At 37.2% G+C, this 17437-nt stretch overlaps 2 protein-coding genes across 2 annotated transcripts in view; both read left to right on the top strand.

The window, feature by feature from the left end:
• The window catches only part of LOC146003808 (uncharacterized), a 57242-nt gene extending 54761 nt beyond the window's left edge, over nt 1–2481 (top strand). Inside the window, exon 4 of the mRNA XM_083142227.1 lies at nt 2231–2481. Coding sequence (XP_082998353.1) covers nt 2231–2481 — 251 coding nt within the window. The remainder of the gene's footprint in view (nt 1–2230) is intronic.
• A 2755-nt stretch (nt 2482–5236) lies between these two features.
• LOC146003703 (cadherin-AgCad1-like) overlaps nt 5237–17437 on the top strand; it is a 161658-nt gene continuing 149457 nt past the window's right edge. The window contains exons 1-2 of the mRNA XM_083142086.1: nt 5237–5324; nt 7913–8035. Of these exons, the coding sequence (XP_082998212.1) occupies nt 5241–5324; nt 7913–8035 (207 nt within the window). The 5' untranslated portion in view covers nt 5237–5240. The remainder of the gene's footprint in view (nt 5325–7912; nt 8036–17437) is intronic.

Genomic DNA, 17437 nt, shown 5'->3' with positions numbered 1-17437 from the left:
CAGGGTTATAGAACATTCTCCGTCTTGTCTCTATAATTATTTCTCCCAAATTATCATCACATTATTCAAGAAGGCAAAATCCTAATTTTATCTAGTGTAAACAGAAAAAAATCCTCAAGGGGGGCTTAAGCCTCCTGATTCCCACCTTGGATACGTGCTATTAAAAATAATAGGGTTATAGAACACTCTTCGTCTTGTCTCGATAATTATTTCTCTCAGATTTATAAATTTATTATCTTCACATTATTCAAGACGCCAAAAATCTAATTTTATCTAGTGTAAATTGAAAAATTTCCTGGGGGGGGGGGGCTCGAGCCACCTCATCCCCACCTTGGATACGTACTATTAATAATAACAGGGATATAAAACATTCTCCGTCTTGCCTCGATAATTATTTCTCTCCTTAAATTATTTTCAAATTATTCAAGAAGCCAAAATCCTAATTTTATCTAACGTTAACTGAAAAATTTCCTTGGGAGAGGGTCGAGCCCCCTGTGCCCCATCTTGGATACATGCTATTATCAATAACAGGGTTACGGAACATTCTCCATCTTGCCTCGATAATTATTTCTCTCCTTAAATTATTGTCACATTATTTTATTTCACACCACAAGAGACAAAAAAACTCATTTTATCTAGTGTAAACCTAAAACTTTTTTTGGGGGGGCTCGAGCCCCCTAAGCCCCCCTCTGGATACGTGCCTGACAAACTGCTAAACCATAGTAATGTTTTTTATTTGTCCTTTATTCTCTTACGATTTCCTGGTTGCCTCTGTGGATAGCAAGTTTGTATGTTTGAACTGATATTAGCAGATGTTGTATCAATAATGGTATATGATACATTACAATATAAGATACATTACGAATTTTCTCAGAAGCATCAAGAGATCAATTGCAGGTGTGTACTATTATCTTCAGTCACAAGCATAATAAAATAGCAATAGTATAGATAGTATACATAGTATTCTCCAATAGTAGATCGAAAGAAACTGACTTCAGATCTGAGTTCAGTGACTTTTATTTATTAGAATATATTTCATATGGCAACTGAAAGCAACATACTTTCATTTGAATAGCTTTCTTTTGTATTGGTTTACTGAGCTCTGATATTTCGTTTTAATTCATCTCAATATTACAAGTGTTGTGCATTTTAGATAGCAAAATTAATCTCGAGTTATAATGACAGTCGTGATCGCATTCTAAGAATCTAAAATGCAATCTTCATTAGTATACACCTCTATGACGTTCCTTCATTTCAGAAATCATTGAAATACCACTGTGTTTTAAAATGATTTTTTTTTCAAGTGGGTCCAACCCTGATTAAAAGCGAGATAACTAACCATTTGGCTACATACAGTTGTTTACCCTATTGCTAATAGTTTATAATAATAATAATAATAATGATAATAATAAATTCTTTATTTCCGTAGACCCATATCCATGGGTGTGGAAAACGTCATACAATACTAAATATTACAAAAGGAGTAAGATTACAATAAAAAGAACAAAATTGAAACACAAAAATACAAATAAATCATATGGGTTAAACATAAACAGTTATAAGTGTCACATACTAAACTTGTAAAAGAGATAATCCAAATATAGGAGACATACAATATCAAAAGAATTTAAATGCTTCAATTTACTAATCCAATTTAACTATTGAAATTCATTGAGATTATATAGAGGTATATCTGTTAAATACTGTTTAATTGCTTTCTTGTGAGTTTCTGTAATTTCTTTGATGTATGTGGGAAGTTTGTTATGGTATTTTATTCCTGCAACATGAGGTGATTTGTCTGAGAGAACAAGTCTGTGTGCTTGCATGTGGAAGTTCTCTTTTTGACGTGTGTTGTGCTGATGGATGGTCGAATTCTTATCTAATTTACGGTGTTTTAGTACATATTCAATTACTTTGTAAATATATAGGGAATATATGGTCATAATTTCATTCTCTCTAAATAATTCTCTACGTGAGTTTCTAATTGGTATTTTGAACATATACCGTATTGCTCTTTTCTGTAGAGTAAGCAATCTTTGAGTGTATTCCTGCGCAGCTCCTCCCCATGCTATTATGCAATATTCTAGGTATGGATATACAAGTCGATAGTATAGATTTGTGTTTATTTCACACACATTATATTGTGTTTTAGGAGATATAAGTTTTTCCCTACTTTTTTGCATACATGTTGTTTTTGTTGTTGTTTTAATGAATATTTGTTTTATTTTAGGTAGTGAACCAAGTATTACCAATATCTGTTCTGGTGACTGTGGATATGAAGACTTGGACCCTACTATTGACGCCACAGGAGATGGAAAATATCACTTGCGCATTAATGGAAAATTGGACTTTGAAGGAACTGCAAGCACTAATTTCAAGATTGACAATTGGTTTCTTACTATCATATCAAGGGATGTTAATGATAAACCTCCACAAATAACAGCACATACTGGCTGCGAAGTATCGGTAGGTTTGATTTGATTTAATTTATTTGAGTCCATGGACTACAGGTTTTGTACAAAGAGGTACATCAGTAGTGTAGGACATGTCAGTGAAATGCATAATAAAGATTTGTAACATCATAATAGAATACGCATGGTTAGAGTATAAATAGTTTGGTGAATTGTATCAGAAATCAAACAAAACAAAAGATACAAACAAATGGCCTTCAAAATAATTGCCATCCACCACGACACACTTTTGGCAATGTTCATAAGTCTTCCGGAAACTGTCAGCAAAGCCCTCATTAGGAATCAATCTCGGAACCACTCTCGCACATTTTGGATTGCTGCCACATTTGCAAAATGTGTGCCTTTCGTGATGGTCTCTTGCCCTCATTTTTGTGCCTTGTGGTTCTCTTTTCACTCCATATTTGTTAATTATAATAATTTGTGGTGTCTTGTAAATTTGATTTTTCTGACAGAGACAAATTCAGTTTTGCTTTATAGGTAACTTATTTTTCATAAACTGAGCAAATATATTGTTGAGATTCTGAAGAATAAATCCAATCCTTGCAATATAACAACATGGAAATATCTTTCACTCGCACAAATTGATTCATTAATAAGCATTATTGAAACAAAGTATATACGAATTTAAAAAATCCCAGTTGTGTCAGGACAATTGTTTGCATACAAATTTCGCAATCTTAACTACACATAAACAAGATAATGCTTGTGTGCTCTTATATGTCTATTGTTAAACCATATTTTTACCTACTAAATTTACATATTTTCATTTAAACATGTTGTTTTTATTATTTCTGAGACACTTGGGTCAGACCCCTCGCCCCCTCCCCCAAAATATATTTCTAGATATGTGCCTGAGCCGTTATATTGAAATTCATCACACCTTTGTGTTTTTCATGAAATCCCAGTCCAGTTTGTTATGTTCCATGACCATCTTTGCATTAGAAAGATGTTGACTCCCAAGATGGCTACCATGTTGGTAACATACTCTAAGGAGATGTCCCCCTTTCCTAATTGATGTATTAGGTCATGGGAATCATGACTGATAAACAAGTATTTGTGCAATTCTTTGTTTTTAAGTATACGCAAATTAATCAAACACAGTTATTTTTAGTGGTTTTTATTTTATTTTATCTGAGACGTTTCGTCCTGGTTTCCCAGAACTTTTTGAAGCTACACCCAGATATACATACAACAACACAACCTAACTTGGCTCATGATGAAACGACGCAGATAAAATAAAATAAAAACCAATAAAAATAACTGTGTTAGATTATTTTGAATCTACAAAAACTGGTTATGTGAACCTTTAAGAAGAACGTAGATTTTAAGTACACTGTATGCACAGAAAGGCTAATCAGGACTGATCCAAACCACTGCAGAGTTCCACCGGGTGTTGAACCCGCGACCCCTTAAATTGCATGGAATTTCTCCACAATTATAGACTACAAAAACATCACAGCCCAACCAGCATAAGGGTTGACATTATGTTGAAATAATGCAGCGGATTTCTCATGAAATTGTAACCCATTTTGATATGTCACATGACCACTTTTCTATTCATAAAAATTGACTGCTAGAATGCAGACTTCAAAATGGCCTCCATGTTGCTCACATATCATAAAAAGTTTTGCCCCTTTCTTATATCAAGTATGATCACATTATAAATGTTTCCCTATCTGCATTTGCTTTAACCCTCCGGTGTGTGCATAATTTATTTTTAACATGAGTGCACACGTGGGAGACTTTGTTAGCCCAGCTGTTTCTTGTTAAAGAAAAATATCTGTTTTATATTTATAATTTAATAAGACATTTTCTTGCATTCTTTATGTGCATCTTCAAATGTTTATTTTTATTTATTTACTTTCACTCATGTTGTTCTGATATAATATATAGGTATCTTTGATTTTAAACATATTTGATATATATTTATTATCGCTTGTAAAATAATGAGGTTCTTTCATATTTTATTTGTGTCTTTGGGTTTACAAATGTTTATTTTTTTATTTCTTTGCACCATACAATAATAAGGTGGTGGTGTTACATAATATATTCGTATCTTTTAGTTTAAACATGTTTATTTTATTTATTTATTTTCTCTTATGCAATAATGTGGTTCTTACATTCTTTGTTTGTGTCCTTGAGTTTACAAATGTTCGTGTAAATGTTTATTATTTATTTATTTTCACTCATACAATAATAAGTTGTTGTTTATCCAATAAAAGGCAAAATGAATAGATAGAAATATTAAATAAAAATCAAACTTTGTTGCCATAATAGTGATGGGTGAAAAAAGCATTAATAATTGCAAAATCAACCAAAAATGTTATAATAAAAATTAAAATTTTACTTACATCAGAAGGCATGTGAGAAAACCCAGTTACCCCAATAATGCAAACAAATGGAAGTGTGCCTCTGATATGTAGACAAAGGTAGACAGAAGAACGGCACCTTCCTCCGTCGGTAGCAGAAACTCCAATGGAAGCAGATCGGACGGTAGGGCAGTGCCAACAATGTCTAGACATCACAAATTTTTTAAAAAAAAACAAGATTGTGGGGTAACAAAGTCCCCCAACTCACCTGCCTGAGGGTTAAGCAAGCATTTCCGCACTTATGGATCACCGTGTGCAGCTTCTATGTAAGGTGTTGTTAACATAATGACTTTGTTTAGATATGTTGCCAATTGAATGCATATTTGTTTATGTAACATATGCAATTTTATTGTGTTCAAGTTTTTTGATATGACTGTTTTTATATTTACAGGAGGGGGAAATGGGAATGGGAAACACTACTTGTTCAATAGAAATTTCTGATGAAGATAGCAATGATGAACTTACTGTCAAAGTTTATTATGGAGTAAGTTTGTTTTAACTTTATTGAGAACTTCTAGAATTAGTTACTCTTTAACACGTTAACTGCCACAATAGAAGAAAAAATATTCCCTGGAACCATGATGTTTTATTACAAGAATATAATAAAAATGTTGAAAGCAATATGTTTCTTGATGATTAAATGAAAAATTGTTATTTTTAATTATTTTATATGCATTAGTCATATGCAACTCACGTGGCACTAGAATTAAGGCTTGGCTGGACCTTTGGCATTCGAATGGGTGAATTTTTTCAAATTTTCCTCTCCATTCGAAAAACTTCTTGGATATTTCAAAATATGAAACATTACTTAGAATTCCTTCTAGAGCATTGACGTGAATTTTCGTGTAGTTTTCTTTCACTGTTGTCTATTATCAATAGAAGTTTTTCGAAAAAATTCGCTCATTTGTATGCCAAACGTCCAGCCGAGCCTTAATTATTACACTGCACGCTATGAGAGTTATATTTGGCTCACAGCATATTTATTGTTTTTTTTTCTGAGCATTAAGAGTCTCTTGCTTTTTGTAACATGACTCTGCCATGTAACATTGTATCGATACCATTCGTGGAGCTGACCAGCAATAATTCAAGGCCAAATGAACAATTGGAAAAAATTGAAAACGGTTCATGAGTGAAAGGTTTTTTTTTTGTTTACTTGTCAGATTTAAGTGAAATTTAAACTGAAAAATAAATAGAAAAGAAGTTAATTTACATCTATTAATTCATACACACTGTTTAAATTGTTTGTGTTAATTGTAACATTAACAATATCACTTCACAAGATTTTCACAAACCTTCTGCAAAATTCTTTACACGGTACCACTCTTCACATAACGTGTATGTTATTGCATGGTAGCATGAGTTGCTGGTGCACCAAGAGACTCCCAACGTAAAGAGATGTGTAAGTTAAATATGCTTCATGAGGCCCAGGGGTAAAACTATGGTTCCCCCCAAGGCCTAACCTGTTTCCTTCATGACCATTTGTACCCAGCCTAACATCTTTACATTTTATAGGGGTGTTAAGGGACTTCTGAATCACCCTGTATCAAAGCATACAGGTATCCATGCTACCTATCAAAGGGTAGCAATTGTTAACCATTTCGAATAACATTCTCAATCATAATTCTATTTCATTTATTTTTCATAGAATTTTGATGCTGTAGTGAATTTATGTTTTCATATGGAAACATATTTTTACTTATAATTTCATTCTATGTATTATTAAACAAATAGTACACATTTAATATTTTTTGTTCAAATATTTGAGCACGATTTTTGTAGTTCTTTGTTTAAAATATAATTTAAGTAATTTTGGATCTTTTTAAGAATGGCGAAAACAATCTATCAAGTAGAGAAAAATCAAATTAACTGCTTAATTGGAAGCACCAGCATCTTACAAACTCGTGATAAACCATACATGTATGTGGTACTAGTCCCCCTGAAGTGCAGGGCCTGGGGTGAGTGCCAGAGTTGCCCCTCCCTAGGGCCTGCTCTGTGGGAGATTGTAATGTTCTTAGAAAACAATGGAGCAATGATTGTTGGTATTGTTACACAAAAGCTTTTAATCAACTATGCATATGTTTTTTTTTCCTTATTTACTGTGAAATGCTGCAGCAAGAATTTGGTTGTCAATGATCTTGGTGCACAGTAATGTTTCATTAGCTTGTGTACGCTTACTTATTTGGAGAGACCCCTGCAATTGTTCTGGACCTTTTCAAGTGATTTACGGATACTAAAGGACTTTTTCTACACACTGTCTTGGGAATCTGTGGAACAAGCCTCCTCATAATGGTAGACAAGGGGAGAAAGCGAGTGGGCAGAGCAAACCAGTGCATGCTGCTGCATACAGCTGGTTGTTGCAGCCACATTTTTCCCTCAATGCACTCACTTCCCCCCTCACAGGTTCATTGTTCGAACCCTCTTGAGTAATTTAATATTAAAGGTAAATCACCGTGCCATGAAGGTACATACATTTAAGGAATGTGGGGATAGGGTTCCACACATTCTCTGCCACTTCGGAGGTGATGTGATCAGCACTATGCTCCAGTCACCTTTACCCCCCAGGTACTCATTAATTTGAGGCTGGGTGAGCCCTAGAGCTGCTTTATGTGGGGACAACACCAGAAAAAATTCCACACCCACACTGGGAATCGAACCAGAGTCTTCCATGTGGCAGTGAGATGCCCTGCCAACTAGACCACTGCGGCTCTTAGTAATTTATTATTAATAATTTATTGTTATTTAATAATAATATTACCTTGTGCATGCTAAAAAAGGAACAAACATTCTGTACATGATCAAATGAGAACAAAATAATGCTAAGTCACATTCTCTCGTATGAAATTTATGACTTCTGAACACAAATATTTTTTTTGTTTGTGTCTTAAAAATTCTAATTGCATGAGTTTTAGGTATGCTTGGTAATATGTCATAGTGTTAATTAATTAATTATTTTTGCAACAAATTTCTCCAGATATTTTTGTTTCACATGCCTTGTATTTTCTTATGTTTATTTATTTAAAATCCATGTAAAGTTTAAAATTCATGTGCCACAATGTTTTATTTTCCTTTCAGGATGACATCTCAGAAAATTTTGAAATAAAAGGTTGCACAAAAGCTTGCGAACAAAATTTAACAGTAATTAAAGAGCTTGATTATGAAGAAGTCCCAATGTATCAGCTTACTCTCATAGTTTCAGTAAGTATATTTGTATTTGTAATGAACCCGAGTGTTTAAGGTTTGATTTTTGTTGAGATTTTAATATTTTTTTTTTAAACCTTTGATATTTCAACTAATATTAATTATATCACAGACAACTAAAATCACAGGGTAAACCATTAATTGAACTTGTAACATCAATCTGCCAGTGTTGACATCACATTTCAAACTTGCCATACAAAGTGAATGAATCAGCCTCAATATTGTTACTTAACCTTTTGCCGCCCAAGGCCTTTTTCACATGTAAGCCTCTATTGCCCAAGCCGATTTTGAGCAAAATGCAGAGTTTCAATTAAATGAGTGTAGATCGGAGGCTCTTTGCCCTAGAGAGATGAGTGATATACCGTTGTACGCGGAATGAACCAGAGATTCAGACTATATGAAATTTTTGCAAATTCGGGGTATATGTGGCGGGGGGGGGCTAACTCTCAAAATTCCAAAATTTTGGAAAAAAAATTTGGTTCCCCCACCCTCCCCCCAAGAAAAAAGTACATGACAGTGTCGACATGCACATGGAAATGATCGCTGACATGTAAGGAACACAAAAATATTTGCATTATTATCATATGACCAATGTAACTTGAGTTCTTTGCCCAAAAGGAATGGTCGGCACGCCACTGATTCCTTCAAAATGCAGGGGTACCTTGAAATGACTATAGCTCAGAAACTAAATGCCCTAGAGATATAAAAGATATACCGTTGTACGCAGAATGAATCACTGATTCAGACGATATATAATTTATGCACATTCGGCGTATACATGGTGGGGGAAAGGGGGAAATCCCCTGAAAATACTTTTTTAAAATGGGGTTTCGCCCCCGCCCCCCCCCCGAAAAAAGGATATGAAAAGTTCAAAATTCACATAGAAATTATAGCTGGCATGTAAGAAACAGAAAAATATTTGCATCATTGTTGTATGTCCAATGTAACTTGAGTTGTACCCCCAAAAGGAATGGCCACTGATTCAAGCTTCAAAATGCAGCGGTACCTTGAAATGACTATAGCTCAGAAACTAAATGCCCTAGAGATATGAAAGATATACCGTTGTACGCAGAATGAATCACAGATTCAGACGATATATACTTTATGCACATTCGGCTTACATATGGAGGGGAAAAGGGGGAAATCCCCTCAAAAATACTTTTCTTAAAAGAAATGGTGTTTCCCCCCGCCCCGAAAAAATGCAAAATGCACAAAATGCAAAATTTATGCAAATTTGGTGTATATATGGAGGGGGAAGGGAGAAAACCCCCAAAAATTATTTTAAAAAATTGTCACTTCACCCAAAAAATGTCCTCGCACTTGGGCACAAAACGACACCTACGCACAACATTCACAGACGAAAAGCTAGAACGTAGTAAAAAATGAGCGCCAAAAACTACGACCTTGACACAGCATCTCGATCGAGATGCTTGGTTCCGTGAGGGTTACTTTTGGTTATCTCGTTTGAGATGCTTGGGCGGCAAAAGGTTAAAGACGGGCTGAGTTGGAAAACTAGAGAAGGTTGGGAATTGATAGGAACGTGGTGATGGTAGAATGGATCCAAGAATAGTGTATTGGTTGGCATTAATTTTGTTTCTTTCTGGCGATACGCGAAATAGTATTAACGTACAGAAACTTTCGTGTATTTTGATTTTCTTGCCCAAAATTAATTCTGTAGGTATTTGTGTTTTTGTGAACTGTAATGCAATGGGAATTGCTCTTGAGACATCAAATTACAAAACTAAAGAATCGTGTGTAAATCTGTACATTGCTTTTAAGTAGGAGATTTAATAATAATAACAACAACCTGTGGCTCGACAGCCCTGTAAGGGACTTGGCCCATATCCTGACTGCCAGTCTGCCTCCCACAATCCTACCTAGAGGTGTTCGAGATCTTCGATTAGGTGATGTGGGGTCAGCATGTCGAATCTTCATCTGCTGTAGGAGATTTTTATGACCGGGTTACAATACTCATTGTAGCTTCCCAATTTCCTCATGAGGGTGGGTTGCCACCAGTCCTACACACAGGCCAAGCAGACTCCACATACAGGAAACTTCCCTGAGATCCCACAGCAGCAGTTGAAGGGGAGACCAGAGCACTTCTGGAGAAGACATCATTGCCGAAACCCATTCAGGACGAACTGACATTGGATGGAACAATACCACCACGACTGTATGGACTGCCAAAAATACACAAGACCACGGTGACATTAAGACCGATTGTCTGTGCCATTGGATGCCCAATGTACAAACTTGCCTAATACCTGACATCCCAGCTTCAACCACTGATAGGCAAATGTGAACATCATGTGACAAACTCCACTGAATTCATCAAGATGCTGCAGCAGATCAGAACATCATCAGATGACATCTTAGTCAGCTTTGACGTAGTGTCACCCTTCACCAAAGTGCCACTTCAAGAGTCACTGGAGTTACTAGAATGCCACTTCACACCGGAAATCATCAGTTTATTCAAGCAAACACTGACATCTACTTACTTCAGCTATGGTGGACAGTACTGTGAACAGATGGTGTGGCAATGAGCTCCGCACTCTCACCTGCCATAGCCAATTTTTTCATGGAGAACTTTGAGCACAAAGCACTGTGCACAGCTCCGTTGAAACCCACCACCTTCTACACATACGTTGATGACACCTTCATCATCTGGCTGCACGGTAAAGAAACTCTTCAGCCATTCTTAGACCACCTAAACAATCAACACCAAAATATAAAGTTCACCATGGAGACGGAGAAGAATAACAGCCTGCCATTTCTGGATATTCTCATCAGACGCAAGCCAGATGGATCATTGGGACACAGTGTATACTGAAAACCGACTCTCACCGATCTACGAGAAATTCCAATAGCTTTCACCACCTGTCTCAATGAGCTACAGTACTATCCACCTTTATTTCACTGGGCCATCTTCATCAGCAACACGGAGCATCTTTCAGAGGAAATACAGCATCTTTGCATGGCTTTTAGACAGAACGGGTACTTGGAACACAATATAAATAAAACATTAAAACTAGTACTACCCAAGAAGACCAGCAAATCAGGGAATCCGGACACACCAGGGAATCCAGACTCTCCAGGGAACCGGGAGGGAGCTGACATGGAGATAGCCATCCTGCCATACATCGGAAATCTCTCCAGAATTATAAGCCGAATTCTCAGGAAGCACAATATAAAAAACATTCACAAACCCCTGCCGAAGATCAGAAGCCTACTACACAACCCAAGGACAATTTAGGACATAAAACACCTGGAGTTTACCGTATTATATGCAAATGCGGTAAAGCATACATTGGGCAGATGAGCAAGACAATAGAAGAGCACTGCATAGAACACCAAAGCAACATCAGGAATTTCCATCCGCAAAAGTTGGGATTAGCGGAACATTCAATCAACGAGGGCCATAGACCAGGTTTCAGTAACACAGAAATTATAGCCAAGTCTTCAAACTATTGGGACCGCATTATAAAAGAAGCATAGCTATTCATAGGGAAAAAGAGAATCTCAATCACGATACGGGGCTCGAACTGGACCCAGTTTGGCTAGCCATAGTCGACAGCACGGATGTAGCAGACACGGTACCCGATTGGTCTGCCATCTTCACCACCAACCCTTCCTCCACGAACGTTTATATACACAGAGTTGATGCTCAGAACTGCACTTCTACCCTGAAGATGAGAGTGACTTTTGCATAAAAGCAATGTCTGCCACATATACGCAGAGGAAGAAAATACAATGAGGTTGTCACGGTGCATTCGGGGCCAAGGAATCAGACCATCAAGTCAAATCCATCTTTCTGGAAAGTGTTCGTTCACAGCACAATGAACGATGATGACGAACCTTACAAAACTGAAAGGCAGAATAAACAACATGATAGCCACAGTAGATGTTGACATGCTGACCATAACTTTGGAAGAAATTGATTATCGTCTTGACATTCTTTGTGTGACAAAAGCAGTACATATAGAAGTGTACTGACTGTGGCAAAGCAAGGGTTGGGCGACAGCCCGGGGCCTTGCACCTGAAGGGGCCTCACGTTCCATTGAGTTGATAATAAAATAAATTTTTTAAAAAAAATAATAAAAAAAAAAGAGATGGAAAAGCTAATTTCTCTGAGCAAAACATTAAATCATTCTGCTTTTACCCAACTTTTAATTGTAGTTAGACACTATAATTTGAATAAATACATCTAATCAGGTACGTAGCATATGGTCATGTTGGCCTTATGACTATAGGGTCTGAAAGAAAGTAAAAATTAAATTTTTTTGTTGTATTTCTCATGTGAAAGATTTAAGTAAACATTCACGATAACTTGCTTGAACATTTTTATGCATTTATTCCTTTCTTGAATAAAAAGCACTACCGATTTTAATAAGTTAACTGCCATGAAACAAATGTGTGGTATTTAAATGCTTGCAAATAAGCAATTTTATTTAATATTAACACGAGGAAAACTTGAAGTATTGCAATTGCAGCACACGCGGGCCGTGGCTATTTAGTTTTAAAGTTTTAACGTTTCAAGGAGAGTTTTAATCAGGAAAACAGCATGGTAAAATGGACACACACCTGTTTTGGGGGTTAAGTATGTACTGTTTAACCACACACACCTAACCAATCCCATATCCTATACCTAATAAAAGGTCGACGCGGTTATGAATTGAGTATAACCTAAAAGTGAACAGCCTGAAGAAGGGAGCAGTTGCGTCCCGAAACGTAGCAGAAGCAGTATAGATACTCACAAAACGTAAGTTTTTAATATATTTTTTAATATTATTTAATATTACTTTCAAAATTGTAAAAATGAAGTAAATTACAATATAATAAAAGTAATGCATCATACTTAGGGATGTATATCATATTTGAATTGTATACGAAACCCCAGGGGTGACGAATAACCCCCGTTATCGACTAAAGTATGTTACCAAGTGAGAATTAAAGAATGGATGGGGGCAGGCACGTATCCAGAAATTCTTTTCGGGCGGGGCTAAACATCATTTTTTTTTACAGGGGTATAGATAGAACCTCGCAAGGTTTAAGGTCGATGGTGGCGATTCAGTCCCAAAACGGCGGGGAGGAGAGGGGGCAAGAAAAATTTACTTTCTCTTGGTAGACAAAGGTTAGCATTAAAAAGCCATAGTGCGGGGCCAAAAATGGAGAGCAAATGTCTCCTAAATCTGCCACTGTTTAAGCTGCTGTTTTTTCTTCTTTTTTTTTTTTCTTCTTTCATAACGTGATATCGGGACATTTTTTATCACTCGACTCCTCTGTTGCAATGTACGAACGTTGTGTTTGTGCCGAAACGATCTCAGTATGTGTATGTATGTCCGTTTCACGAAGCTGTTATGCAATGGACAATCCATTCGAATGTGTTCTCCCAGGTTTGGATATGATCCTTTATGGTGTTGTCGCCTGCCTTCGAAACGTAACCTTAACAAAAATCCTAATTTTCCATCCTTTTGGTTTGGATCTTCAAGATTTAGGAAGAATTCAGACCGAAGGCGCACACACGTCGTTTGCAATGAGTGACCCAATCAACAGAAACTTTTCAGACCATAGTGGCACGCCAGGCTGCACAAGCCTGTGTTCGATTTGTGAAATCCTCAAGCGACACGTATAGCTTGTAGCTTCGATGTGAAACCTGGTGGGTCAATCTCATTGTCACCTTGAAACGGCAGCTCGTGTTGACCACAGAAGAAAAATATCTTGTCAACCAGTGGGAATGTCCCTTAGTTCTCCTTTTTCTGTGTTTGTTAATTAAACAGCAGTGACGTGCACTGAGGAGTAGCTAGTCTAGCAGAGATAGATCAATCAATCTCACATCTCGAATTATATTCAAATCACAATATTTATTGTCTTGTTAAAGCCACCACAGCTCATATGCAACACCTTCTTTTCCACGCACTTCTCGTCCATCGGTGTTCTCCGCGGGCAAAGCAGGCTGGATACCCTAGCTCGCTCTTCTTCAGCCAGGCCAGTTTCCAGGTAGAAACGGCCGGCCCAAGGAAAAGGAAGATTTCTACCTCTACTTCCCTTGCCCCCACGCCCCCCGCTGCAATGGTTGAAAGCCCAGGCTTTCAGGTCCCCCAGTCTATCTCCTATAGGACAGATAGGGGATTGGTTTCTCATAATTTTTTGTAAATCCTCTAAAGAACACAGGGTAAAATTTTCTGCAGTACTTATGTTCTCTGTATTTACACAACCTTTTACACGTTGTACAATATGTGTGTATATATAATATGGATGTAGTTTTATTATTTATAAAATGGGAACGTGTTATGTGTAGACAATAATGTTATGCTTTCTTTCTTTTTTTCTTTTTCAAATATGGAATATATAATTATTAAATTACAAATATGTGCTCAGGCTCTCTCTGACTCTTGTTTTAGTAGTGTTTTATTTAAATATACTAATATATTGGCCTGTAACAGTCATAAATACGGATGTATTTATTTGGGCAAGAGAACGCGTGTTCATATTGTTTTTGGTTTGGTTTATTTTACTTCGCTTTTCTGCCACATTTGGTTATCGCGAAAATGAGGATTGAGTGATGATATGATGAAATTGGTAAAGGGACCTCATATGAACAATCCAGGCCAGGATTCGAACCCGTGATGAGTGCGCATTCTTGTCCTATGTGTTGCAGTGAATAATGAAATAATTTGGAATGAAAAATGTATCTCAGAACTCAAAAATTCAAATGAATATCATTGAAGAAACTACAAAAAAGTGTGTTGTGTTTTGTTTCCTGTCACCAAATCAACCAAGCGCGGGGGAGTGGTTATCACAGCGCGCTACGACACCAGGCGTTCCGGGTTCGAACCCCGACCCGGGCATGGGCGTTCCCTGTGCTCGTCCCTTCATCAGTTTCATCGTATCATCTTCACAATTAACCAAATGTGACAAAAAGCGACGCTAAGTAACAAAAATGAAATCAAATCATTGATTGATTGCTCAAATTGGTTTATTTTACTTCGCTTTTCCGCCACCTTTGGTACAACAAAATAGATGAAGGAACACACACAAAGAACACAAATGGCCAATCCGAGATTCGAACCCAGGATCTCTGGCTTAGAGTCAAATCAAATAGTTTTTTTTTTTCGAATGTGGGTGGGGGTTACGTGTACTTTTTTCTAGTACTCATTCATAATTTTGCAATCTTTTCCTGTTATTGACATTCTTCTTTTTGAAGGAATACTGGCCCTAAAGGGAGGAGGGGTGTGACTCACACCAACCCCCCCCCCCCCTTGAGCACGCCACTGACTGCTACCCCAAGTGTCGACGTCACCGCACGTCACTGTTAAACAGACAACATCTTACGGTTCGGCATACACAAGAGATGCGCTATGCAGAAATTTTAGCAGAAAATGCAGGCTCCACCAGGCATACTGGGCCATTGCTATACAGCTACAGCAAAAGATCAAGCGAAGCCAAGGGTGACTCGGTAGCTCACTTGGTAGAACAAAGAATGGCACGGTATATGCCAGAGACCCTGGTTTTGGAGTCATGGTCGAGCTTGCTTTTTCCGCTAAAATTTCCACATATGCAACATCTTCTTGCTTTCTCTTCTCGACATTCATAAAATTTTCGGCCTTCATGGCTGCCCCTTTGTGGTAGTTAGTGTTTGAGTGTTTTCCAAAACAGTTCACTTAAAAGTCCTTTTTTAACCCACTAAACTCTTGGACTGCATACACGAAACTTGGTCCGGTCACTAATAAATCGTCACTCAAAACTTAGATTTTCAATCGATCTGTGCAGCTTATTTCCTTTTTTTAAAAAAAAATGATGCTCCAATGCCCATTACTGCTGAAATATTTACTTTAGAGACCTTCGATCTCTTCGGCTCATGACCAGTGACGTGCGGTGACGTCGACACTTGGGGTAGCAATCAGTGGCATGCTCAAGGGGGTGGGGTTGGTGTGGGTCATACCCCTCCCCCCTATAGGACACAGTATTCCTAAAAATAGAACGTCAATAACAGGAAAAGATTACAAAATGATGAATGAGTACTAAAAAAAGTACATGTAACCTCCACCCCCATTCGAAAATAAAAAAGATTTGATTTGACTACTAAGCCAGAGATCCTGGGTTCGAATCTCGGCTTGACCATGCATATTCATCAATTATAGTGTATCATCTTCGCGATTAGCCAAAAGTGGCAGAGAAGCGAAGTAAAATAAACCAAATCAAGCAATCAATCAATGATTTGACTTGATTTTTGTTACTTAGCGCAGCTTTTTTCTCATATTTGGTTAATTGCGAAGATGATACGATAAATAAATTAAGTGACAAACACAAAGAACACCCATGCCCACGTCGGGGTTCATACCCGGAACTCCTGGTGTTGTAGCGTGCTGTGATAACCACTCCCCCACGGTTGGTTGATTTGGTGTTTTAAGTCCACTTTATGCACAGAAACAAAACAGGTAACAAAACACACTTTTTGTAGTTTTTCAATAATATTCATTTGGCTTCTTGAGTTCTGAGATACATTTTTCATTTCAAATTACTTCATTATTCACTGCAGAGTACAACACAGGAACAAGAATGCACGGTCATCACAAGTTCGAATCCTGGCCTGGATTGTTCGAGGTCCCTTCATCAATTTCATCATATCATCACTCATCCTCATTTTCGCGATAACGAAATGTGGCAGAAAAGCGAAGTAAAATAAACCAAACCAACAACAATATGAACGTGCATTCTCTTGCCCAAATAAATACATCCATTGGAGGCCAAAAGATTAGTATATTTGAATAAAGCACTACTAGAGTGAGAGAGAGCCTGAAAATATTTGTAATTTAATCATTATATACTGCTGGACAAAAAAACCCGGACACTTGCATTTTTTGTGATAACGCAATGGGTCGATAAAAGCTCTGGTACAAGGGCTAACTAAATGTTGCAGAAACTGAATTAAGTATGAATGCATAAACAAAGTCCGAGCCTATGAATGGTGCATATGGTACTACATGATCTGCCGAACATTCTGTAATATACCTGCGAGCTGTTATTGCAATTCAGATGTCAAATATTAAAGTGTCCGGTTTTCATTGTCCAGCAGTATATATTCCACATTTGAAAAAAAAAATAAAGAAAGAAAGAAAGCATAACATCATTGTCTGCACATAATACGTTCCCATTTCATAAATAATAAAACTACATCCCATAAGGTTCTGTAAATACAGAGAACATACTGTACGTAAGTACTGCAGAAAATTTTCCCTTGAGTTCTTTAGAGGATTTACAAAGAATCAAGGGAAACCAACCCCCTATCTGTCCTATAGGAGATAGACTGGGGGACCTGAAACCACGGGCTTTCAACCATTGCAGCGGGGGCAAGGGGACAAAGGAGTTAGAGGCAGAAATCTTCCCTTTTCCTTCAGG

The sequence above is a fragment of the Lepisma saccharinum genome, chromosome 20, assembly GCF_977018435.1.
Source record: "Lepisma saccharinum chromosome 20, izLepSacc3.1, whole genome shotgun sequence".
NCBI lineage: Eukaryota > Metazoa > Arthropoda > Insecta > Zygentoma > Lepismatidae > Lepisma > Lepisma saccharinum.
Note: the sequence above shows the minus strand (reverse complement) of the source record. Positions and strands in the feature narration are given on the sequence as shown.